Below are 27,379 nucleotides of genomic sequence, written 5' to 3'. Positions count from 1 at the left end.
AAAAATGGTAGGATGGAGATAGGTTGTTCGCCTTAATCAGCTTAATTTACTTTTAAGTAAATTAAGTAATTAATTTAAGTAAAATCTTACGCTTAAGATTACTTGTGCGGTAGAAGTAGGTTTTTCTCTGCGGGAGCAAAATTAAGATGGTATATATTTCAGGATAGAGAAAAAAATTACTAAATAGGGATGGAATAAGAAATAAAAAATGCGCTAAAATGAACTCTCGACATAAACAAAACACTAGTTAATGTGATCCGGCAAATTCAAAATTCAATACAAATAGTTTTGGCTGAACATGAATGGGTGTATCATTTAGCGGATGTATTGCCAATAGTCAAACAGTTCGCGGTAACAAATTATAAGTAAGGAGCAACACGGCTCAATAGTAACCGAAACTCTTTTTTTTTGTCGGAGGAAAGATCACGGATGCAAGTTTATGTAATTTTTTTTTCAGGGGTAATCGTATCAAACCAATGGTCCTAGAACATCGGGAGAGGGCTCGTTTGAATGGAAATTAAAAGTTCTTGTGTCCTTTTTAACTGACCAAAAAGATTGGCGGGTAACTAGCCCCCCTTCTATGCTCCTTTTTTTCCCAAAATCGTCCGATCAAAATTTTGAGATAGCCATTTTGTTCAGTATAGTTGAAAAGTCCCAAAACGATGCCTTTGGAGATAACATGACCCCCCTTTAGCCCTTGGGGATATGTCTTTAAGTTAAAAAATATGCCCATTGTTCTACTTATATTATTTGTTATTGGGAGGTATACAGACATTTTTCAGTGGGGGGATTTTATGCTTGGGGTAAGCTTCCAAGAAAACAATTTTCCGTGTGGAGGAAAATTTCCTAGGGTGACCTGACAAAATTCCTATACGAAATTATATTCCTAATTGCCATCCTCCCACACCCCTTTTCCTCCAAAACCGTCGAATCAAAATTTTGAGATAGCCATTTTGTTTAGCATAGTTGAAAAGTCCCAAAATTATGCCTTTGGAGATAACATGATCCCCCGCCCCCAGTCCTCTGGGGATAGGTCTTTAAGTTATAAAATGTGCTCATGAGTTACGTATAGTCTAATATTTGTTATTGGGAGGTATACAGACATTTTTCGGGCGGGGGGGATTTTGTGCTTTGGGTAAGTTTTCATTTGGGATAATTTTCCGTGTGGAGGGAAATTTCCGGGGTTGAACTTTCAGGGAAAATTTTAGACTGGGGGGACTTGACAGAATTCCTATACGAAATTCTTTTTATTTGTCTTATTTCTCTTCGCCAACTCAGTTTTGAAAGTGGAAATGTCCCGGGGAAATTGTCCGGTGGAAATTTTCAGCACATTTGGATTTCCAAGAAATAAGTTCCACAGAAAGGGGGATTTCCGGAGTGATCATAAAGATGATTAGAATTTAAAGTATTTTTCAAATAAAAGTATGTTAAGGAGAATTTTTCAGGCTGAACCTTCTGCAAGAAATTTTAAGGAGGGGTTGTCAGCGAAGATCGAAATGTCCGGAAGTAATTTTACTGTGGGGGGGGGGGGTGTATTTTATGTGGGAAAAACTTTCCATGAAGGGGGGGGAGGAATTTTTCACGGAGGGTGAGCCAGATTTGAAAGCATTATTTGAAAAACCATCAGAAATTAAATAAAAAAAACAACAGTTTTTTCACTAAAAGCAAGGAACATCATTAAAACTAAAAAAGAACATAAATTACTCCACATATGAAGGGGTTACACCCCTCCTTCAATACCCTTCTCTTTATGCTAAAGTTTGACTGTTTGTCCCAATTCCTTAAGAACGATTCCTGAAACACAAGGGCCGTTTAGTTAGAACAGAGAGCATTTTTAAAAGTGCTAAAAACTTTACCGTGATGAGTGAGGTATTGAGGAGGGGGGCAACCCCTTCATATACGGAATAATTTCGGTTCGTTTTGAGTTTCAATGTTGCTCCTTACTTTCAGTTGAAAAACTTGTTTTTTTATTTAATTATTATTTAGATCCTCCTTTTTCCTCTGGGGTTGGGTATGAATTTTATATATTTTTAACATAGTTGGGTTGAATTTTATATAAAGTATAGCAAAATGAAGCCATATTAATCAGCTAAACACCGACTTTTTTTACACTTTTCTGAAAATTTGATCTTGGAAAAAAATAACTGTCAAACAAAAGGCTTGAAAATATTATTGTTTTTGTATATTATAAAGAGGTTAGATACGTCCTTTGGCTTGTGGACACGATTATGTGGATATAAAATTAATAGTTATAAATGATTATAACTTACACGTAGTTTCTAGTCTAAACAAGTTGAAATTCCGTAATAAGTAGTCATGTAGGGTCAAGAACTGCAAATGGAGCTTGGGTAGGGCTAGGCATGCATCTCCAGAGAAATATTCATTTGGTACCAATGCTTCATTCCAAATAATCTCCTCAGTTGGATAAAGAGGCATTTCATTGAGGGCCTGTAACTGAGAGCTTCGTTTTTCGTGTCGAGAGACCTAAAAAAAAAGGGAATTGACTTTATTTATAAGACAATTCCAGGTACATTCAACATGTTATATGAGGCTTTGAGAGGTCAAATTTCAGAACTTTATGATCGATGCAATTTAAACTTTATTGGATAGTTGATTCTTTCTAGATTTCAGCATAAAAGCCTTTGGTTTAATGCACAGAAGAAAATTTTACCGTCGAACACAGGCAAATACGCAACATTTTTTTTTTTTTTGGGGGGGGGGAGGGACAATAATAAAGCAAATTTTATTCGATAATTTCAATAAGAAGTGCCTAAAAGCCCAGAGGCCGGCTTTCTCGGACAGTCTACAATTTGGAAACCAGACGGCAGAAGAAGACAAGGTCGTCAAAAACACCTTGCGACGAAGTTCGCAGCAAAACAACTGTGAATGACGTCTTCATGAATGGGAAGACGTCATCGCTGCAGCACCGTTTCGGGACGAGTTGAGAGGCTTCGTCAACGTCCTATGCACTCCCAATGACTCCAGAAGAACTAAGGCTTAACGTCTAAGGTAAGATAAGAACTCGAAGAAAAGTTGCAAAGAGTGGCAAAAAGCGCTAGCCTGACAAACCTGGCCATCAGGGTCCCCAAAACCAAGCACCTTTCCGTCATTCACTTGAATTTAAACCCCTCCCCCACTGGAAGGAACGGCAAGGTGGCCAAACTAAATATTGGCATGCCACAATGAAGAAAGACTTCGAGCCTTTTGGAGGTTTCAGGAAGTACGGACGCAATTGGGATAAATCGTGGTTGGAAATCATCCTCCCCAAACCAGAAGACCGAAGTCAGGGGCAAAAAGTGGATCATCACATCCTCGGTGGGTGGCAAAAAGTTGGGCTGAACAGCCTCTGCCTCGCCTCACGTACAAGTAAGTAAGTAAGTAATAATCATGAGACTTGATTATTTTTTTTCCAAATTTCGAGTTTAAAGGCATTCTTTTTTTTAGAGGAATCTAAATATTACTACTGAAAACATATTACTAAAAAGGTAATTGGAGGATTAAAATATTTGTCATAAAACATCGTAAAATTTAAAATATTTGATACATATATAAAATTTTTTTTATAAATATGTAAAATATTTACCTCAAACGGAATTTTTAGTACTTCAATGATTTTATTGCGGAATCCAAAGTTAAAAAAAAACGCACTCCCACACGAAAAGTAAAATTACTGATTGGAACTAATCAAATCAAAAATAAAAAGGCATTTACTTATAACTGAATTCCTTCCATAGCTTTTGACACAAATACTCTACCATCAGGCCTTTGTTTACTTCTCCACTCTGAATTCATTCTATTAAAATAGGTATTGATTAAGCTTCTAAAAGTTTAAATTCCTTTTTTTAGAGGGGTCTACGTATTATTACTGAAAACATATTACTAAAATGGTAATTAGAGGATGTCAAATATTTACCGTAAAACATTGTAAATTTAAAAATACTTATTACATAAATGTAAAAATTTGTTATAAATATGTAAAATATTTACTTCAGACACTGGTCCAAACTGTATTTTTGTTTTAGAACTTCTATAACTTCAGGGATTTATTTTGGAACACAAAGCGAAAGGATGATACCTTCTCTCTTACACAGGTAGTTTCTTCTATGTCAGTTTGTTTTTAACAGTAACTGGAGTAGAAATTACCCACCAGTAATTATCAGCACTTGCCAGAAAGAACTTACCAGTAATTGGAGCAGAAAGTTTTTGTCCATCCATTTTTCCAATTTTGAAATATCATCTGTTTCAACCTTATCACGAGGAGGGACCAGCTTCAGAAATGCGGCGATATCATATAGAACCTCAGCACTGCAAAGTAGAATTTAAGTGAATAATAATATTAATAATGTTAATCTTAATCACTGTTAAAAATTAACAAAAATGTATATATATATATATATATATATATATATATATATATATATATATATATATATATATATATATATATATATATATATATACATATATACATATATACATATATATATATATATATATATATATATATATATATATATATATATATATATATATATATATATATATATATATATATATATATATATATATATATATCGTATTAATATCGTATTAATATATAAAATTGTGTTAAACAATATTAATAATTAAACATAATACAATATTAATAATTAAACATAATATTATTCCACAGAGGAAAGAACGCTAACTTTTTTTTAGGACAATGTTCAATAAAAAAATACTGCTTATTGAAATAAAATCAATGTTTTTTAATAAAAAAAAACAAAAAAAACAGCAAATCAATGGTAGTTTACCATGTGAGAATCCTCAAACATAATTTACCTCCCTTACATTCCAAAAATCACTATGAATCTTAAAAAAGCGCACACGAAATAATCTGCATGTAGTATTTACCAATAACTTCAAAATCATAAATTTTCTAAATTCTCGTAAAGATAAAACCCCAGCTAATCGCCAAAGAGGGGTCTACCAAATACGATGCGATTGTGGCATATACTATGTAGGCAGACCTCACCAGAATTTAGAGAAACGCCTACAACAGCATAAAGGTGATATTACCAAAACTCTAAATTTGCTTCTTTAGATTCTGCCTTAGGCAGCCATGTTTTCGAAAACCTTAGCCACAAAATACTTTTTGAAGAATATGCCCTTATTAGCAATAACCTTGGCATAAAACAGGTAGTTTGAGAAGCAATTGAAATCAGACTTAATATTAATAACACTGTTTCCTTGAACAGGGACTTGGGGGAATATTCACTAAACGCTCTATACACAAATTTAATTAAAAACGACCTTACCAAATATCTAAAAAAAACAGTATACATTAATGCAGAACCTGTCATCAAAAGACCTTTGAGGTTAGCTGCCAAAAATGCAGGATTAGCAATAAGAACGTGCTTTTAGTTATTTTTCTTTCATTTCAATGAATCGCCTTGTTTTACCTCATTTTACTTATCAGTCCTGGTTGAGATTCGCTGGAGTAAGGATGCCAGTACGGTTTTGAAAAAAAAATACATTTTAGTTTTATTGGTCGCATGTTGTTGTGAGTCTTTTCTCTTTTATAAATTTTGGATTTTCTGAGGACGGCCCTTGGACATAGGGCCGAAATATTCATTCAAATTAGCTTCAGTGTCTTACAAAAAGTATTCCCTATTGTTCTTCGTGTTTTTGTTGTTTGTGATGGAAAGGCAGTATGGTCTTCGTCGCTATTTTTTTGCTTTACTGAAAACAGTCCTTATTTCGAGCTGAAATGTCTTATGACATTTGTTCTTCTTGTTTCTGATGTTCCCTATCATTCCATATTTCCATGTTAATTAAACATGGTGAAAAATATACAGAAAAACAACAAACTATTTTTGTCTCGCGTTTTCTGTTAATAAAGCAACCTTGTCGCAAATCCGGCATTCGGCAGAAGCCCTTTTATTACCCCAAAAAAACTTTAAAAAAATTAGGTAAAACATAGAATTGCGAAGAAAGAAAGAAGCCGAGGACAATAAAGAGCCAGTGAAAAAGTGGAAAATTATGCACACATTTCGGTCAAGACCTCCACTTGACCGTCCTCAGTGCAGAATAAAACTGATAAAAATATAAAAAACCAAACCTTAAAACAAAACACAAACCTAAAATAGGATGACCCTTTCTGAGTAAAGCGGAGGTCAAGCGGAGGTCTTGACCGAAATATTTGCATAATTTCAATTTTTTTCCCTGGCTAATTATTGTTCTCGTTTTCTTCCTTTCTTCGCGATTTTATGTTTTATCATGATTAGCAAATGTGGTCTCACAAATTATTTAAAAAACGTACTGGTGGCACAGGGTCAAAAGGTCTTAAGCTACAAAAGAAGATGTTCAATCCATATCATCTTCTCTCAGGTCAGAAATAGGGCTATCTTATAAGCTACGTTTCAACTGCCGCCTTCTTTCGATACGTTTTGACTCCAACCTCTACCATAAGGCATAAAAGCTATAACCAGAATATGAAGGCACAAAAAAACTAATCTCTCTACCCCAATATATTCAAAGCTTCACTCTTTACCCCCTCCAAGAGGTTCCGGTTTACTTTAAATCCTTCCTTATGATGCCTTCCCACCCCATTCGGGGACAACTCTCTTCTCTTTAGGCCCAAGATGGCTGTCCAAAAAGATTAGTCTTTGGCAATCTGCCATCCTTCACTGTAAAACCTGTTCTAGCCCTCTCAACTTTTCTTTTATTTAAGACCAAGTAAGTGGGATAGAACTAAATTTTTCGCAAAGCTTTTTGTTTGACATACGGTCAGTCAAACTGTCCTAACTATCTTTGAACAATACTTCAATAAAATATTTAACAAATCGATATTCAGCACCTCCGACCCCATAGACAAAAAAAAAAATGTTCGATTTAAAATTTGAAACATCCTTGATGTGCAATACCGACCCAGTGATTTGCGTTGTGTTTTTAGGTGTTTTCAATATCTGCTGTGTTTTTAAGTGTTCGTCCAAAGCTTATGGGTAACTTATAAGAGTGGGAACTCAAGACGCAATTTGGCGACACTTGGCATTTGTTCCAGTGTAATAATAATAATAATTAATTTAAGTAGTGTGATTGGTAGAACTAGGGCAGTGATATGTATGTGATCTCAGTTCCTGACAAAAAAACGATTACGAAGCTTGAACAAATGTCGCCAAATGCTAGATGGTGCTGATAGTTTTTAGCGTTTTTGTGATTGTGATTGTCAAAGTGTTTGCTGCGTTTATAGCTGTTTGCATTGCGCTTAGTGTCTTTTCATTTTTTATTTATGCTCCTACTTATATCCTTTTTGCATAACGGGTCTTCAAACAAATTAACATAAACAAAAAGATGCTCATAAAAGAAGTAAACAACATAATAACAAAAACAAAAAAGTAAACAACAGAATAGAATAAACAAAAAAGTTAACAACAGAATTCTCAGTTTGAAAGCCGGCGTAAAATACGTTCGTATTGAATAAATATGGCCGGTTTTAGCCTGAATATCACTGTACACCCATCTATTTAGCAACTTATAGATACAGTTTCACAACAAAATTACCATGGAATCCATTATAGCCAACAAAATAGTAATTTATCTTACCTGAGTGGCTCGAAATGTCTGACTAAAGTTTCTCGTGTGTCAACACTGGCGACGTTAGACAAAGCAAATCGTCTTAAATCAGGAAATTTTACAAATGCAGCTCTTTGTAGTGAAGTAATCTTGCCGTAGTGCAGCTCCATCATATCACGGTCCGTCAGAGGGTCTCCTGTTTCATCATTTATTTCGAAACAGGTATAAAACTTCAACATCTCTAAAAGCTGCAAAAAAAAACAACAACAAAAAATAATAAGTCAATCTGGATAATGTAGCTCATCACTAAGTGCAGTGAAGTGCAGAAATTCTATCAGAGGTCCTCCTATTTTATCCTATTTAGCCCTAATCCAGGCTAAAAGCTCATCACTAAGTGCAGTGAAGTGCAGAAATTCTATCAGAGGTCCTCCTATTTTATCCTATTTTTTCAGAACAAGCCTAAAATTTACACATTTCTAAAAGCAACACAAAATTTGTTGCTAATTGTATTAAATTTAGTGAATTTTGTTAATGAGGTTAATTTAGGTCAATTTAATTAATTCAGGTTATTTTTGTTAAGCTAGCTCTTACTCAGTGCAGCGCAGCATGGTGCAGATGTTCCGTCTGAGGTCCTTCTATTTTATCATTTATTTCAGAGCAAGCCTAAATTTTACACATCTGTAAAAGAAACAAACATTTATTGTCATTTTGGTTAATTAGATTAATTTAAGTCAATTTAGTTAATTTTGATAGCCTAGCTCTTCACTAGGTACCATCAAAGGTCCACCCACTTTAACATCTATTCCACAACAAGCATAAATTTCCATATCTGTAAGAGCAACAAAATAATTTGTTGTTAATTTGATCAATTTTGGTGAATTTTGTTAATAAAGCTAATTTACTTCGATCTAATCAAGTTAGGACAATTTTGATAATCTAGCTCTTTACTAAGCGTATCTAAATGTAGTATGGTGTAGCTCATCTCTAAAACATACAAAATAAACCTTTAAATTGTTAATTTATTGTTTGATACTTTCCTTCTATCTCATTGAGTTGAACTTGAAGTGGCTACTCCGGATTTTATTTGTTGTCATTTTTGCAGGTCCTTAAGGACACCCTAGACAGTCAATCATTTTGATCAGAAGCCTCCGTCAATCAATCGATTAAAGCATGATTGAACGTCTAGAACCGATTGATTCATTCAAACTTTTTATCAATCACCATCAACGCTTGACTCAAGCTTCAAACAGGTCCCTAGACGTTCAATAATACTTTAATCAATTGATTGATGGAAGCTTGTGATCAAAATGATTGACCGTCTAGGGTGTCCTTTACATTATTTAAAGATATTTTTATTTAAATGTTTAATTGTTGAATATGTATTTCTTCTTTTTCAATATGGACATGCTCATGTCAGCTTAAAGGTATTAAAGCGAACAAACGCATTCTATTCTATAACAAATTTATGTTATCAATAAAATATAATGAACTAAGGACTATTGAAGTTGGGTATTTATATAAAATATAAATATAACAATGCGAAAAAAATTTTTGCCAACGGATATTATAGTTCTTTAGAAGCCAATTCAATCAAGTTCATTCTAAAACTGATTAACATAGATTTAGAAGCCAGCGTAATTGATTATAGGTTTATAGCATATTGAAGTTATACTTTTACTCCAAGAGAATTTCACAAAAATTCTCAAAAATTCGGCAACAAAAAGATATTGTAAATTCTTTTGTACAGTATTTAATTCGTTATCTTAATTACTGCTGTTATTATTTATAATTTGTCTTATATTATAGAGGCATTAGCTTGGTTTCTCTAGGAAGCAGATTACTTAGTTTGATGATGCTTTTAACACTTGGAGTAGATAAAGTTTTAAGCGAAGAACATTGTGGTTTTAGCAGGGGGAGAGTACCAAAATTTTCACTTTTTTATTAATAGTTGAGAAGCACCTGAGTCATCAAACCCCTTTTAGTTTAGTCATCAAACCCATTTAGTCCTCAGTTTTACAGATTATGAGCAACCGTTTTATTGAGATGATAGAAGAACTTTAGCGAAGGTCCCATCCTTGTATGGTATAGTAGATAAATACATGAAAGTGATTAGTGCTATCTACGAGAATAACATTGCTGCGGTTAAGGTAGGAATTGAGCAAAGTCGCTGGTTTGGTATTGACTCAGGAGTTAAGCGGGGATGCGTTCTATCCCCATTTATATGGATCCTTTTAATGAAATTTGTTCTAAGGAGCATGGCAAAGACAATGGGAGAACACGGAATCAAATGGGAAGGTAAAACTTTCCTAGGCTTAGATTATGAAGATGATTTGATTATCCTTTGATTGTGATTTGATGTGTTTGAGATGATTGATGATTTGATGACTGTGATGTCCTTTGATGATGAAGATGATTGTGATTTGAGATGATAAAAATGTCAGCAAAATGAATCAATTTTTGGAGACTAAGTCACTTAGAATAGGAATGAATGAAGGTGAAGAGATGATGCAGTATATTGAGAAGATCGATTAACTAGCTTCCCTTATCTGAATAGCATTATTAGTAAAGACGGTGAATGCAGTGAAGATGTTAAAAGTAAAATAGCCAAGGGCCAGGGTGTTTTTTTCACAGTTGAAAAACTTTTGGAAGAATAGGAAGATCAACCTGCGAAGCAAGATTAAAATATTGGAAGCTACGGTGATGACAGTAGTCAAGTATGGTTCTGAAGCGTGGGTGCTCCAATAGACGGAGAAGGATTTGCTAGATGTTTTCCAGAGAAATTGTTTACGGACTGTTTTGCGTATCCAACTGACTGACTGTATTTCAAATAGTATGCTGCACGAAACTTTCTAAGGATATAATGAGAGAAAAGTCAAAATGGCCAGGGCACGTTCTGCGAATGAAGGATGAAAAGTTGCGAAAGATTGTCCTTGTCGTCCAACCATTTAGAGCCAAACGAAAAGCAGATCGTCCCGGAGTTTGGCGGGAGAATTTCGTAAGGGAAGAATTAAGGGAAATGACAACTCCTCGGGAGGGTGTAAAAAGGGAGGCTATGAATAGATTAGGATGGAGAAGGAGCGTGCGTTGCCGTGTTGGCCTCCGGCGGCTTGGTGCTGCAGTGAGTTGTTAGTAGTAGTAGTAGTATATTAAACTTTCCATGAATTTGAATTAAATAATCGACTTACTTGAGTAAATAGTTCACCTTCAGGGCGCTGATTCAGTGCACTAAGGGAGCATTTAACAACTAAATGACTATCATCCAATACGGTATTGAAGAACCTTCGAGTAGGTAACAGTGCTTCAAGGTCAACCAAGAGCTCCAGAAACCTCTCACAGTAGTGCAAAGCTGCCTCGTCTATTCTGCCTTTAAAATTGTGAAAACAATTTAATATAGCTTCAAAAAATGATTTATAATTAATAATATACAATAATAAAATACACAAAATGGACCATAACATTACAATGAAGTCTTAAAATTAAAGAGAAAACTGTAATTAGGAGAGGGAGAGAGAGAGAGAGAGAGAGAGAGAGAGAGAGAGAGAGAGAGAGAGAGAGAGAGAGAGAGAGAGAGAGAGAGAGAGAGAGAGAGAGAGAGAGAGAGAGAGAGAGAGAGAGAGAGATAGAGTTGCATAAGAAAAGGCTAGAACTGGGAGAAAGATAGAGAAAAAAATAAGAGAGAGATAGAGAGAATTGGATTGTCTCATGACAAAACATAAACTGTATACCCTCTTTACAGGATGCATTTGTCCTCCTCCCTTTTTTAATTTTGAATATGAATTTTTGTGATACTGAATTATACAGTATCCTTCAGTACCCACAGTACGATTGTGTTCGTTAGTATCCTTCAGGTGTTCACTCAGCCTAAACAATTTAAATATATTTAACTTAATCATATTTCATTTAATTAACTAGATTTAACTATAATGCAGTCTTAACTTTTAAGCAGAAAAGGTATACATGGCGTTTACGTGGTATTGATTGGTCTAAAGCACACCTTTATACCGAAAGTATTTTAAAGTGTGTCAAAATATTGCCAAATCATTGCTCTCCCCCCCCACCCCCACTTGAAGAAAATTGTATATAGAAGGATTGACTTTTTTCTTGAACCTGGATTTTCCAAACAGCTGTCGGAACCGAAGCGTGTTTTCATTCGTGTTTGCATTTTGACTTTGGTTTTTAGGTTTTGCAGCTGACCTCAGTTTGAAAAGATGTTAGCCTCTTTAAAATATATCTTTTTTTGTTTATTTTATTTTCTGCCGCATCAACTTTTAAATATATGGCCACAATTTTCGATTTTGAATTTTGCTTAATTTTAATTCAGTGTATTATATCCTGAAAATTCGTACTTGAGAAAACATTCCCCTTCCAGTTTTACAAGTAATTTTTCTTTTCTTTCTTGTTCCTTTAAGGTTTTCTTAGATACAGGAAGTTTTTACCTTTAAGGTCCGTTCTTACTAATTTTGCAACCTTAAATGAACAAGACCATCTTATGAACTAGGGGATAAGGATCATTAAATTTAAGCTCCTTAATTCTTTCTTAAGTTGAAACTAATTTAAAAAAGAAGTATATAAAGGCAAGGGTATGGCCCGAAACTGACAAGAATTGCGAATTTCCTGAAACATTTTTCTGACCAACCGGGGGGACGTACTTTTCCCCTATTTCCCTTTCCATGTTCAAAAATAGATCGAAAGCTTTACCGTTTCGCAATGTGACTAAAAGGATTGCGATAATGTGATAACGGATTGCGCAATGTGATAAGGGTATATGCCACCATATTCCGCACCGTACATCTATCATCAAGGGTATATGCACCATATTCATACTATGGATGCTACACTTGACTTGACTTTTTATTTTCAACTAATAATACATCATACTTAACTGGCACTTACAACACATTTTTTCAATAACATTATCAACAAACGTAGAGATGGTAAGAACGTATGACGTTTTATTAAGCCACTATTGTGACTTGAGCAGCGTCACACAATCTTTTATCATAAACCAAAACTTATTCACTCTTTCTACTCTTTTCATACCATTCAATACAAATTAACTCAATTTAACATTTTTTAACACCATATTCATAACTACTACACCAAGGGTATATTTATATATAAATCAGTAAAGTGCAAATTTTGTTCTGGCCTTGGGAAGGCATAGGGGTTTTGAACCCTACTTATGTTAATTTCTTTTCGTTTTGAGTTTGACTCTGTTAGTTATTGTAATTTCTGTTCGTTTTGGGTTTCATTTATTTATCGATGCTGATTTGTGGTAGTTTCACGATTGGTAGATTATTTGGTTTTATTTTTGCTCATTTTTTGTTTAATGGAGTTCTTTACTTTTCTTTGAAAAACCTATTTTGTGGAAAAACTTTTTTTTAATTAATTTCTGTTCGTTTTATATTGACATAGTCTTTTCAGAGAAAAAGGAAATAATATTTTAAATCTTTTCGTTTTTCTAAAGATTTATAGTTTAAATAAAGTTTATATATAGTTTAAATAGTTTTCTAAAGTTTATAGTTTAATTTATAGTTTATATAAACCTTAAATGCCCCCAGGGCGTAACTTACAACCCTTGCACTGAAAGCTCTGATGGGGTTATCATCCTTAAAAGACCTAATTTCCAGAACCTTCGAATACGTTGAACAAAATGGACATCTAAAAATTTTGATTGAATGTGTTTGGGGAAATGGTGGGCGTGAGAGGGGGGGTTATTTGCCCTTCAAACACTTTCAACTATTAAAAGGGCAATAGCCCTTTCAATTTTCAATTGAATGAGCCCTTTTGGATGTTTTTACAACATCAATTTCAATAAAAACCTTTTAGCTCATTTATGCTCATTTTTATGCTCAACATATTTATGTTGAGCAACAAAACAAAACATATTTTTGCTCATTTTTGATTAAATGGAGTTCTCTACTTTTCTTTGAAAAACTTATTTTGTGGAAAATCTTTTTTTTAATTAATTTAAACAAGACTAAAATTTTTCTTAGAGAGCTCATACTTATGCCAAATAGCTTTTTTTCCGTGATCGGTTAGAAAATCGCGGCAGGAATTCGTTAGCCCAAAAGAAGCTGAATGAGTATGAAAAATTACTGAAGGCATGCCCCCCCCCCCCACCAAAAAAGGGAGACACAAAAAGGCCAAAAAGCTTTCACCCGATTGGTTTTAAATTATGTATTTAAGTTTTCGGGCCAAGAGAGACACAAATGCAGAAAAAAAATTTAAAAGTATTTAATTCCCCTAAACACAGTATTAATTCCCCCAAACTAAAATTTTTCTTAGAGGCCGTAAATACACCAAACGGCTTTTGTCCGTGATCGATTAAAAATTCCAATAGGAACTCTTTAGTCCAAAAGGAACTCAATGAATAAAAGAATTGTTGAGAGCATGCCCCCTCCCCCAAATAAGGGAGACACAAAAAAGATCAAAATCTTTCATTCGATTAGTGTAACTTATATCATTAAGTTTTTGGGCTAAAAGAGACCAAATTCAGAAAAAAATTGAAAAAGTATTAATTCCCCCAAACACAGGGCCCGACAAGGAGGCGAAAAAGGACCAAAAACTTTTTTCTGAGCAAGTTCAAATTTAAAACTGTAAATCCCTGGGTCATCAGAGCCCTAATACAACGCGACAATTAAGGTTTGGGGGCATGGAACCCCAGAAAGGACAATTCTTTTCCGATTGGGTTGAAACCAAAACTAAGTTAAAATTAATCTTATCTAAATGACTGTTCCATAGTTTATTTCAATGCTTTTTGGTCACACATAAAACCTCTATAGATTTTGCAAAATAAAGTAGTAAGACTGCTTTATTTCCACAGGTCGCGTAGCCTTCTAGATACCTAAGAAACTTAATTATTTTTTTTATTTATTTTTTGAGTACTTTATAAATTAGGAATAATCGGGAATGGAATTTTTAATAAATCGATCTCTATATACAGTGATGTAGTTTTTGGTGGAAGCGGCCGATAAACTTAAAGAAAAAAGCAAAAAATCGGCGAAAATAAGCCAAAAGCACATGGGACCAAAGAACTTAAGAAGGTGTGGCCACCCTTTGGTTCTTTTTGGGAATCAACAGATCGTTAATCTGTGAACGCCTACGGACAAAAAACATTATCAAATTTAACTAATAAGATTTGCTTATTTCTTTCCATAATTCTACGTGACAACACTGACAAAATGTAATACTACCCAAGAAACTCCGTAATTTTGAAACAGCATAAAGAAAAATCTTAAAAAAAACCGATTTTCAGGCCGTATCCATGGATGGGGGTTAGGGGCTTGCCCCCCCTCGAAGTGTTAGTCTGAATCGTAAAAGTAAAAAAAAAGGCGAATTCTCCTTCCGGATGGAAACTTTTTGTAAAAGGCTTCGATAAACTTAAAGAGAAAAGCGAAAATTCAGCGAAAATAAGCCAAAAGCACATGAGACCATAGAACTTAAGAATGTGAGGCCACCTTTTGAAGGTCTTTGGGAATCAATAGCTTGTTAACGTTTGAAATTTTATGGATGAAAAACGCAGTCAAATTTAATTAATTAAACATCAGGTTACAAAAACAAAACTTCATAAAACACAACAGATATATTGTGTTTGACAAACAATACTTGCTATATTTACCAAGATAGTACTAAAATCACAAGATAGTTTCTCATTTTGGAATGACCAACCCTCTAGTCCTGCTTGACAACATCGCTAAGGATCTGAGGACTAATACTTCAGAGAAGATATCTGCCAGTGATTCTCTCACTTTTTTCCACATCAGTGATTCACTGGATACTGATATATTATTTATGTTGTGTTTTCTTTTTTATTTGCTTGTGGATTATGTTATTTTGTTTTTTAGTTTTATACTCCGGGTTTATTTTGTATCATTGCGGGTTATAAATAAACTTACTTTCTTAAATGTATTTTTGTTACTTTTTTACGATTCGGTCTTTTTTTTTTGTGTGTGTGTGTGTGGGGGGGGGGGGTAAACTAGGCAACCCCCTTTTTCGAGGGGGGGGGTATTCTTGCTTGAGATTTTGCTCTTTTTTTTAATCCAGCTGTTTATTTTTTTTTTCTTTGTTGAACTATGTTATAGGCTTTATTTTTCTTTTGACTAAACGAAATGAAAACATTCAAAACGGGTTAAACTTTTAATAAGACAGTGAACTTTGCCAGAAAAAAAAACAAAAGCTTTTCTTATAGAAACAGTAACATGTCTTAATCTTATCTATCTTATCTTATTTGACAATAATTACAATGATTACTGACCATTAAAATTAACTTAATAATATTAACAATTGATAATAATAATTAGTGATTATAACAATCGACAAGCAGATTTAACCAAAATTAACTTAATAATATTAACAATTGATAATAATAATTAGTGATTATAACAATCGACAAGCAGATTTAACCAAAATTAACTAAATAATATTAACAATTGATAATAATGATTAGTGATCATAACAATCGACAAGCAGATTTAACCAAAATATGACAGATTTGAGGTCTTGTTTTTCGCTTTTTATTTTTCTTGTATTATTAGCTTGGCTGTGAGAATCCTCTTTTTTAGTTTAATTAAAACCAAAGATTAATTTATTTTTTATTTTTAACTTAATTTTCAATTTAACTTACTTATCTTAGTTATGTTTTAAAACTTATTGTTTATAGTAAAAAATAAAAAAATAAAAATAAGATCACATAATTAAAATCCTGAGCTACTGTAGTTTAATTTACAAAACCTTGACAAAATGTTTTTAGAATTGAGAGGAGGCAAAAGAGGCTAAGGAGGCAAGCACACCACCAGAAAATTTTCCCAGAAGAGTGGGAAAAAAATACTAGGAGCTTTGTCGCATTTAGGATTTGAATAGAAATGATCATAATTTTTTACACTTTTAAAATTTCTTCATCTTCCCAGGACGGGGGGGGGGGGTTACTCCTCCCTTTTCCCTCCCTAGCAGCGTCAATAGAATGAGACGTAAGGGCTCAGGGAAACACATCAAAATTGCAACATCAAAGGCCAATCAGCAGCATGTGAAAAATTATAAATATACAAAAGATCAACTCAAAACCATGAAAGTTTCTTTAAATATTTAGGAAAGCCTATTTTAACATCAACACCCTAAACCCCACTCTCCTCAGAAGAACTAATTAATACATTTTTTTTTTTAAAAGAGCATAACCATTATAGTATTTTTTGTACCCTTTTCCTCAGCCACTGATAAATTTTCACGGCGCTCTTGGTTTTGAACATTCTTTTTTTTTTTTTTTTTTTATTGGACATTGACTCAGCGTTATGGCAAATTTGTGTATAATAATTCATAAAAAAAAAAATACGAAAATTATGTTAGGATCGATAATTTACCCTTTTGTGGTATTTTTTCTAATATCCCTAAAAATTTCTCAATCAGTCTTTTCAGGAATCGGCGTTCAAAATCTAGCTTTTCTTTTTCTTCTGGTGGGACCTTTGAATCCTTCTTTAAAAAAGCTTTCCAGTATTTCTTCCAGCGAGGGTTGTTTTCAAGCTCTTGTTCCCGTCTTCCCTGCAATTCAAGTTGCGAAACAGAAAATAAATAAACAGTAAAATACACAAAAATCTCGGTCACCACCCATAATGGCAGCTTAGCAGAAATAAGTAGCCTTTTCACAGAGCGTTTTTACGATTTTAATAGGCAGAATTTGATAAAAAAAAAGTTCTGTGACTGGGATTTGAACGCGCAAATCTTTTAACTAGGCAGTTGAGAGACATGAAAGGATGCTTGGTGCAGCATTCCTTTTCTGAACTAAACAATTTAATGACGAAATTCTTACTTCACTACATTCAGAAAATGTCTATTCATCCTATTTTATAAGTCGTTTCCAGGTTAACCGCGTCTCAGACCCCACTCCTCTGTCTGTTTAGTCCTAGCCTATAAAAGTTAGCTGATTTTTAATGTCTTTTTTTTTCGAATTCGCATTATTTCACGTTATAAGCTAACTGTTGATGAGAAATAGAAACTGAAAAGAATGTATACTGTCAAGATCAAATAATTTTGTATATAGCCTAGGGCTTTTTCCAGACATTAGGGGGGGGGGCGTCCTTAAACTAAAAGCAAACCCCAATTTTCGACAAATATAAAATTTTAACGTAAAGTAGCCCAATAATTTTGTTACTAAAATGTTTAGTGCGGAAAAGGAATGCTGCACCGAAACTACTAAGAATGTGACGTCTCAGAAACTAAATTCAGGGACGTAGCAAGATATTTTTTAAGTTATTATAACAGGATATTTATTATGACAATTGACCTAATATTATGATAAAAAAAAATATATTAAAATTATTGATATTAAATCAATAGTTAATTTATCTACAAATATAAATATTAACACTAAAAATAATGAATAGTATCAAAATATGTTGTAGCTCTTAAAAGACAAATCCAAGTGAAAGTGATAATAATATTTTATTAAATAATCACCAGATTATTACTATTATTTTTATATTAGTATCATCATTGCAACAATTAAATTAGAATTATTATTATTCTTATAATTCTTTTGTGCCCACGGACACAAAAATGTTAATTATAAAACAATAATTAACTAAATGTTTGGGAATAAAAATAATTAATAATACCAAGATATTTTGTACCTCCTGATGATAAATCCAAGTCGAAAGTGATAATAATCTCTTATCAAATTAATAATCTGATCATTACAATTAGCTTCATATTATTATCACTAATGAAATTATAATTGTTACTATTAGATCAATAATTAATTAAATGTTAGGGAATAGAAATAATAAATATAAATCATTCTATAAATATAATTTATATTTATAATTTATATACAATTAATATAATATAAATTATTCCTCTTGTAGACAAATCCAAGTTGAGTGATAACAATCTTTTATTAAGCTAATCCCCTGATTATTACTGTTAGCTTCATATTATTATCACTAATTGAATTATAATTGTTGCTATTAGATCAATAATTAATTAAATGTTAGGGAATAGAAATAATAAATATAAATAATTCTATTAATATATGTTATATAAATTAAGGTATAATTAATTTAGATATAACTAATATAATATAAATTACTACAGACAAATCCATTTTGAAAGTGATAATAATCTTTCATTAAGCTAATTCCCTGATTATTACTATTAGCTTCATATTATTAACGTTAAAACAATTAAACAAGTTTATTACTATTAAATGAATAATTAGTTTAACGCTAGAGAGTAGATATAATTACTAATATCAAGATATTTTATACCCCTCGAAGACAAATCCATGTCGGGAGTGATACTGTTCACTTATAAAATTAATCACCTGATTATTACTGTCAAATAAATCATTAATTAAATATTAAGTAATATAAATACTTCATAACATCATCTGCAATACCGAGCTATTTTGTATCTCTTAAAGACAAATCCAAGTTGGAAGTAATAATAATCTCTGATTAGATTAATCACCAGATTATTAGCCTAAAAATAATGGTGGCCAGAAAGCATATTCTGTTTTTGGTCATTGACTTTCTACGAAGCTGCTACCAGTGCGTATACTTGCTCTTCTGGGGCAACCTGGATTTCAAATGGGCTGAGCTGATATGCAGCTCAGCCAGGATCGTGTCCAGGATTTTTTTTTGGGCGGGGGAGGGTACGAAATGATCTTTTCAGGTGGGGGGGAAGGGGGTAAAAACTTAAAAAAAATTTAAAATTTAATTTATATTCAGTTTTGTTACGTTCTTATGAGTCGGACAAACATTTCAGGGGGGGATGAAACCCCTACCCCCCCTTGGATACAGCCTTGAGCACAGCACAGGGTACGATGCCAGCAGCCCTCTTGTTCATAGCAGTAATAACCATGATCTCCTATAGTTTGAAGGGAAATTTAAATACGTAGATGACTCCTCCTGTGAATTTCAGATGAGTCCTGCTGACTCATCTGAAATATATCACGAAGGTACATCCAAAATTCGGTATTGAAACCAGGCAAACCTTTCCAGGCAAACCAGTTGCTGCAGCAACTCCGTGATCGAGTCAGCAATAATGAACACTGCAAAATTTGCCATCAACTTTGCTACTATAATCAAACAAAAAAGACTCCGATGGTTCGGCCATGCATTTCACCACCCACAGCACACCTTCTTCAATAAATCCCTCAGATGTACGCCTCTTCTGGGATGGAAAAAGCAACATGGAGGACAGAAGAAAACGTGGCTCGTCTGCATCAAGACAGATGCAGTGGCTCGCCTGCATCAAGAACCACTCGGTTGCTTCAAGAAGTATGAAAAAAGATGGGATAAGTCCTGGCTCGAATTGACTGAGCCACTCACGAACGACCGAGACTCTTGGCTTACCACAATAACGAAGCTACTGGATGCCAGGGAGATCTGAGATGCTTGAGCCCTGCGACAAGTACAAGTAAATACAAATACAGCAATAGCCTTCAACTCAAGGAAAAGAAAACCAAAGTGATAAGATTCAATCCGCTGAGGCTCGACCTCCTGCGCCCTAAACCATGGTACCCACCTGAACCTGTTTCTAATTCTGGGAGTCACGTATGGTGATGACTGCTTGTTCAACACGCATGTTACCTGGTGAAATCTGGTGAAAAAGAGCAACTGTGCAGTGCCTTCACTCATTAAATTGTGAAGGTTGGGCTTCTCCCAGTTTTGCCTTAAAACTGTTTACACCACGAATGTGCGCCATTATTTTGAGTATACGTGCTCATTATGGGGCCCACAAGATCATGATACGGACTATCTGAATGCAGGTCTAGAGACGATTCAAAAACGATCGATTAAAATTATAATGAACCAGAAGTATAGAACACTTAGGCCACGAGAATGCTCTTTCTATCCTAAAAGTCTCAACCCTACGAGATAGGGCGCTTCCAAATAATGCGCAAGTCTGGAGAGTCCATCCTTTCGTTCAAAAGGCATCTTTCACTATACCAATCAGTGTTAATGTGCGGTCCCGATTAGTGCGGTCTAAATACTGAAAAAAACATCGTTAAAATTCTTTTGAAAACCGGCTGCTACAAATACAATTTTTCGGTACATTTCGTCGATTTTCTCACAACAGGACTCTGCTGCGATGGTTTGGCCCAGTTTTAAAAGTTACTGTGAATTACGGGATTCAGCGTCCCCCCTCCAGAAAATTCGCCCTGGAAAACTTCTGCCCGAAAAATTCCCCTCCGTGGAAAGTCCCTCCGGTAATTCCCCCAAGGGAGAAAATGCGTTCCTTATCTTATTTGTAAAAAAAACAACAAAGTCATTTAGTCTGGCCAGGGTTGTTGCTATGAATGTCGTTTTTTCAAATAAATGATTTTGATTACTAGTAACTCAATACTAATTAAATATAAGGCAAAAGAAATAGTTAACAATATATACCCCCCTGAAGACAAATCTAAGCTGGAAGAGATATTAATCTTTTATTAACTAATAATCTGATTATCGATATTAGATTAGTAACTAATTAAATATTAGGTAGCAAAGATTATTAATAACCGGGTTGGACCCCCCCCCTAAAAAAATTATATATATTGTCCAACTCGTAAAAACGTCTTTTAAAATGCAGATTACTAAATTTTTGATGTCTTTTAATTTTTGTGTATCCCCCCCCCTCCTCCCAACATAAATCCAGGATATGCCCTAGGGTAGTAGCTATAATTCATAAATATCAAATATTTTGTACCTCTTGAAGACAAATCCAAGTTGGAAGTGATACTAATCTCTGAACTTGTTCTCTTATGACATCTACCTCGAGACCATTAAAACAATGATTTAGGAAAATTATAGTTGAAGCCTGTTCCGGCAGATATGCAAATGCACTATCATCAAGCGCAATTTGCATCAGCTTTTGGAAAAATCCTTGAAAATGCTTTGGATTCTCCTGGAAAATCTAGAAAAAAAAAACAGTTGTAATGCAAAAACTAAAAATATATAAGACAAATTTGGAAGAGGCATCTTTTTCTTTCTTTTTTCTAATTAATAAAAATTAATTAATTTATTTATGTGTAACCCAAACAAACAAAAATAACATAAAGTGGAGTAATGATGTAAAAAAGACACAAAAGAAAAATACATAGTCAACGAAAAATAGGATAATACGATATTTGAAAGTGCTGAATTTCCTGGAAAACCTAGAAAGGGAACAAGTTAAATGCAAAAGCTGAAAAACAAATTACTAGGGTTATTTTTTCAACTCAACGCGAAGAAAATGAATTCATTCTTTATTTATAAACCACTCTCAGAGTATATAGGCAGAGTTACACTGAGAAAAAAAACATAAAATAAAGAATTTATTTCTGAAAAGCGAATTCAAGTGAATTAGAAAATATGAATTCATTTCTTTATTTATAGCCGACTCACAGAGTATAAAGGCAGAGTCACAATGAGAAAAAAACATAAAAGAATGAATTTATTTTTGAAAAATCAATTTAAAAAAAACGAATTCATTTCTTCATTTATAGCCCACTCACTGAGTATAAAGGTAGAGTCATAATTAGACAAAAACATAAAATTAAAATGAATTCATTTCTTTATTTATAACCCATTCAAACAGTATATAAGCGGAGTCACAATGAGAAAGAAAAATCATCAAAGAAAAATACATAACGAAAAAATAAGAAAAGACGATGCTAAGAGGATCTACCTGGGATTTTCCTATGCCGTATCTCTTACGCAGGAACTATATCTAAAACACTTAAATTACTCACACGAAACCTGCTTGTATCTAAGGTGGAAAATAAAAAAGAAATTTTGGAAGATATAAAATAAAAATAAATTATGACTATGTCAATAATATCAAAAGAAATTTTATCACTAACAAAAAGTTGTAACTATGAACTAAGAATAACACTGTTAATTAAGTTGCACTGACTGAAAAGTTTATGTTTATCTAAATAAATGTTAATAGAAATACTTGGGTGTCGTCCATATATATGTCTAGCTTGACTTACACACATAGACACCTATGTTAGTAGACATATGTGCCCAAAAGGCTCCCGTCCATAGTAAAAATTCGAGTCTTGGCTGGAACCTGTTACAGCCAAGTATAAAGAGTGTAGAATCCTATTTCAGAATTCTACTATTTAAGAGAACTACGAGTATCTTTAACAAAGAAAGTTACCTATGTTTAAACAAAGAAACAGTAAATGAAGAACATAATACGCACCGCCAAAAGGGCTCTCCCATCAGAGGTAAGCAAAGTCTCTCTCATAATTCCCGACCTGAGGGGGTACCAATAACCAAGCGGCTATTGACGCTATATTATTATTTATTTTTTTTCTGTATTGGAGGCAATGAGCCTATGTGGCCTGAGGCTGAGTTTTGCGAGTCCTCCCATGATGATAATATAGATTTTGTATGCAGAAAACGTTCCCATTAACCGTTTTTCGTAGGCTCAATTTCAAAATATATTTAAAAGAACGTGAATTGCGCGTGATTGTGATTACATGATCACAAGATAGTGTGATTGTACATCACTCAGAGTTTGATAAAAAAAAAAATCTAACGTCAGCTTTGAGTCATTTATCTTCAGCATAAACTACAATTTGCTGTGTCGGTTGGGACTCCAAAAGGGCCAAAACCTACCCAAAAGGGCCAAAACCTAGAGTGTAGAATTCTATTTCAGTAGGATTTCAGCTTCATCAAATCAAGAGTCTTGTTTAACAGAATGATTGTGATCGACACTTAAAAGCTTTCACACACATTTCCAACTAGACTTCACCGCCTAGACACATTTCAAGGTGGATGTCAGTAGCAAGGCGGATCCCGTTCATACACAAAATTCGGGTATTGGTAGAACCTGTTACTGCCAAGCATTGAGAGTCTAGGATACTAGGTCCAGTATTTCAGTTTGGTTAAATCGGGAGTCTTATTTCTCAACATATTTTTGATCCGCACTTAAAGGCTCATGCATATGCAAAATTCAGGTATTGGTGGAGCATGTTACAGCCAAGCATCCAGAGTCTGGAAGCCTATGTCTAGGATTTCAGAGTCAACGAAAACTTTTCGCAACATATTTTTACTGCAAAAAATATGTAGTTTTAGCAGAAAATCAATTTTTTAAATCAGGGCACAGTTTTAGAATAAAATAAAACTATAAAGACCTTGAGCTAAAGATTCTGAGATATGTTATGTCATAATATCATATTCACAAAAAGAATAAAATTTCATAAGAAGCTGTTGATGGTTTATCACTATGTTAGTAGTAAAATTGTCTTCTATTTTAAAAGTCGTTCACCCCATTGAGTTTGAGTTGCTTTATGATTATTTTTTTTGTGAAAGCAATTTTGGAGGCCATCTGAGTCCGTGCTGGTTAGGATGAGGAGTAGGCTGCATACAACCTTCGGGCGGTCACTGGAGAAGGAGGCCACACGGTCAAAAAGTCAAAGGAGGAGCTCTGTTAGTTAGCCCAGGACCACAAGACGTGGAGGTCAAAAGCTGCCGTACGTGCCTCAAGGCGTGGGAGAACTCAAGTCTAAGTAAGTTTTTAATACAAAATCTCCCTTTTCTTGAAGAACATTGCCCTACAATCAGCTTGCCATTACGGGCTAGATCATTACAGTTATGAGAATTCCAAAAATATCAAAATTATGAGAACGATATTATAAGATTATGAACAATAAACAATCGCATTTTTAAATCATCAAACTACGATAAATAAACTGGAATCAAATTAAAAGAAATCATAAATTAAACTCTGACAATTAGAAAGTTATGGGAATGGTAAATTGCAAGACAGAAAATATGGATTATTAGGGCAGAAAATGATCAGTAACACCGACAAGGAGGGGAAATTAAGAGATGAACAACTTACGGTCCAAGCAGGTACTCTTTCACGAAATTTTTCGTTGACCATTATGATGATTGACATAACATGAGCTTGGCTAGCAGTAGCGGGGTCAAAATTTGGCCAAAGGTAATTTTCTAGATATTGGCTGAATTCCAACATCATTATGCGTCGCGTTGAAAAGCTGAAATAAAGTCGAAACAGTAAATTAAAGATGAAGGTAGAAAAAGAGGAGGACTACTATCTTTAGAACAAGAGGAGGAAGGTTTGCAATCCCAGAATGTGGTTGGGGGGAGGAAATTTCCAGAATGTGTTTGGGGGGAGGCAAGAAAAAGGGACATGGAAGAATTGGAGCAATGGTTGCTCTTCATTCAGTTTTAACTCTTAAGAGAGGCAATAGAGCTTTGAATTTTAAGTTGAAGGAGTCTTTGGCAGTGATATTGCGTTATATATGACTAATTTATTTTGAAAAGAAAAGTAGAAGCTGGATTTGTTTTGCTACGCCTTCCTGTTGAAATTGTTCCTATATCAGTAAATTAAAGATGAAGTTAGAAAAAGAGGAGGACTACTATCTTTAGAACAAGAGGAGGACTACTATCTGTAGAAAAAGAGGAGGACTACTATCTTTAGAACAAGAGGAGGACTACTATCTTTAGAACAAGAGGAGGACTACTATCTTTAGAACAAGAGGAGGACTACTATCTTTAGAACAAGAGGAGGAAGGTTTGCAATCCTCTTGGCGAATTCCTTTGTTACGGAAGTAACAACCTTTCATCATCCCTAACAGAAAAATTCGGACCAAAATTCGCTCTTTGTTATAGCGTTAAATATCTAAACAATCATAATGATATTCGAGTCCAAATTCCGAATAAACTTTACAAAATATTTTTCTTGCCCTTTTGTTTTTGTCCATGATAAAAAAAAACTTAAATTCATTTTTACCAGTGAAATGTATAAGTAAAGGGAGAACAACATTTTGCTGAACTATTAAGGGTACAAGCATGGGCGTACGGAGAGGGGGCAGATGCCCCCCCCTCCCCCTAGAACTACTAATTTACACTAGATAAGGCTGAAAAGGCGGATGGTTGAAAAAGTAGTTGAAAAAAGTTAAGATGGCTAAAAAGCAGTTGAAAAAAGGTAGATGGTTGAAAAAGCTGGAAATAAACAGCTGGGATGACAGAATAAAAGTCTAACAAGAAGAAATTATCCATAACGTCTTGGAAAGATTTAGCTCTAATCCAAGAAGATTAATGCCGACGCTTACTGATTTGGTGATTACTTATTAATAAAGATTTCATAGGCATGATAGAACTTGCTGGCAATGTAAGGTTTTGTGAACTGCCAATGCAACTTCAGCCCCCCCCCCGCCATCCTTCATCACAAAATCGGATGCCCCCCCCCCCTAGACAAGAATCTACGTACGCCCATGGGTACAAGTAACTCTTTAAAGCCCTTTGACAAAGAATTTTGCAATACAACAGGCTAGATTATCGCAGTAGAATATCGCAAAACTATCCTATTCGGTAAAAAAATAAATTCTGTAGGTCATTAGCCATTTTGCGAATTTTCCAGCTATACCAAATGGTTTATATTGGGATTCTCTACGACCCATAGCTTATCCATTCAGTTTTATCAAACAGTTCATGGTAACGAATTGTTAGTAAGAGGCGACCCGGCTGAATAGTAACCGAAACTCTAAAAAACGGAATTTTGATGACAATAGATACATCAAAAGAATCGTATTTTTATGTTGATCTTAAATATATAAGTTTCATCAAGTTTAGTATTACTTATCAAAAGTTACGACCCTGAGAAAATTTGCCTTATTTTCGAAAGAAGGAGGAAACGCCCTCTATAAGTCATATAATCTTAATGAAAATCACACCATAAGATTCAGCGTATCAGAGAACCTTAATGTAGAGGTTTCAAGCTCCTATCTGCAAAAATGTGAAATTTGGTATTTTTGCCAGAATAAACATCACGGATGCGTGTTTATTTATTTATTTTACTTTATCGTAATCGAGGCGCCATCACTTTTTCTTAGAGTCAACCTATCTTATAGGTTTCGCTTATGTGTCTTCGCTATCATTAACGGCTTAAGAAAAAATTAAGACAATACAATTTTACCAACTTGACCAGGGAATGTTCAATAAGGAGTGTTCAAAGTCTGCAGCAGCGTTTCTATCTGGGCGGACTTTCGAGCAATAAGGCAATTCCGCTCACAGGTAACGACATCTCTCAAGTCCAGACATTCAACACTATATATTTTTTTTTAGCCCTTAGTGTTTTCGTCAAAGGAAAATTTAAATTTAATTCAACAAGTAAATAAAATTAACATTTTACTAATCTATTAAGGGTACAAGCAACTCAAAGCTATGTGATAAAGAATTCCGTAATCTGGCATGCTGAAGAATTTTGGTCATACCAAAACCCATCAGCCTCCAAAGAAGTCGCATTACAGCTGTCCTAGGTCAATAGAGCTTTCATAAATGAAGCTGCTGGCCAAACCACAGCTTGGAAAGATATGTTTTACCTAATGCATCCAACCTCCCTGATTCCAGAAGTCAGGCCAAGGTTTACCAATAGGGCCACTAGGCCTGGGGGGAGGGGTGCGCAATGCCAGGGGCGCCATAAATTATCACTGAGTGATTTTTTCTTAAAAAAGATCTATCGTCAAAGTGTCAGGTGCACTCCACCGCCCTGCTGCCTATTCACAGAAAAGTTTTTTTTTTAACGGCACAAGAATTCCGTGGCCTCTCATAAACTGTCCGTTGTGATCCATGTATGGCAGCTAAGATTTCGGTATCACCTCTCTCATTAATTTTTCACTCATCAGTTGTGTTCTGCTCAGTGCTTCCACTATTTCCGAAAATCTCGCAAGAACGGAGCGGACAAAACGCTTTGGCCTAGAAGCGTCGAAGCTTTAAATTCGGCCCTGAGAAGAGTGAATTCTGACAGGTAGAAAAGCTGTTGCTCCACATAATTGATGGCTTCGGAATAGATCTACAGCCCAGTGAGTTTTTTCCAAGCTTATGCT

General features: G+C 34.2%; 1 protein-coding gene across 1 annotated transcript in view; it reads right to left on the bottom strand.

Annotated features, from left to right (window-relative positions):
* LOC148939861 (RNA helicase aquarius) overlaps positions 1-27,379 on the bottom strand; it is a 242,439-nt gene that overhangs the window by 202,192 nt on the left and 12,868 nt on the right. Inside the window, exons 3-9 of the mRNA XM_089106313.1 lie at positions 24,370-24,526; positions 21,241-21,447; positions 16,911-17,088; positions 10,740-10,918; positions 7,585-7,802; positions 4,182-4,305; positions 2,271-2,484 (exon numbers count right to left, since the gene is read on the bottom strand). Of these exons, the coding sequence (XP_088962439.1) occupies positions 2,271-2,484; positions 4,182-4,305; positions 7,585-7,802; positions 10,740-10,918; positions 16,911-17,088; positions 21,241-21,447; positions 24,370-24,526 (1,277 nt within the window). The remainder of the gene's footprint in view (positions 1-2,270; positions 2,485-4,181; positions 4,306-7,584; positions 7,803-10,739; positions 10,919-16,910; positions 17,089-21,240; positions 21,448-24,369; positions 24,527-27,379) is intronic.

The sequence above is a fragment of the Artemia sp. Qi Xiang Cuo genome, chromosome 20, assembly GCF_049724085.1.
Source record: "Artemia sp. Qi Xiang Cuo chromosome 20, ASM4972408v1, whole genome shotgun sequence".
Classification (NCBI taxonomy): domain Eukaryota; kingdom Metazoa; phylum Arthropoda; class Branchiopoda; order Anostraca; family Artemiidae; genus Artemia; species Artemia sp. Qi Xiang Cuo.
This window is presented reverse-complemented; position numbering and strand designations above follow the sequence as displayed.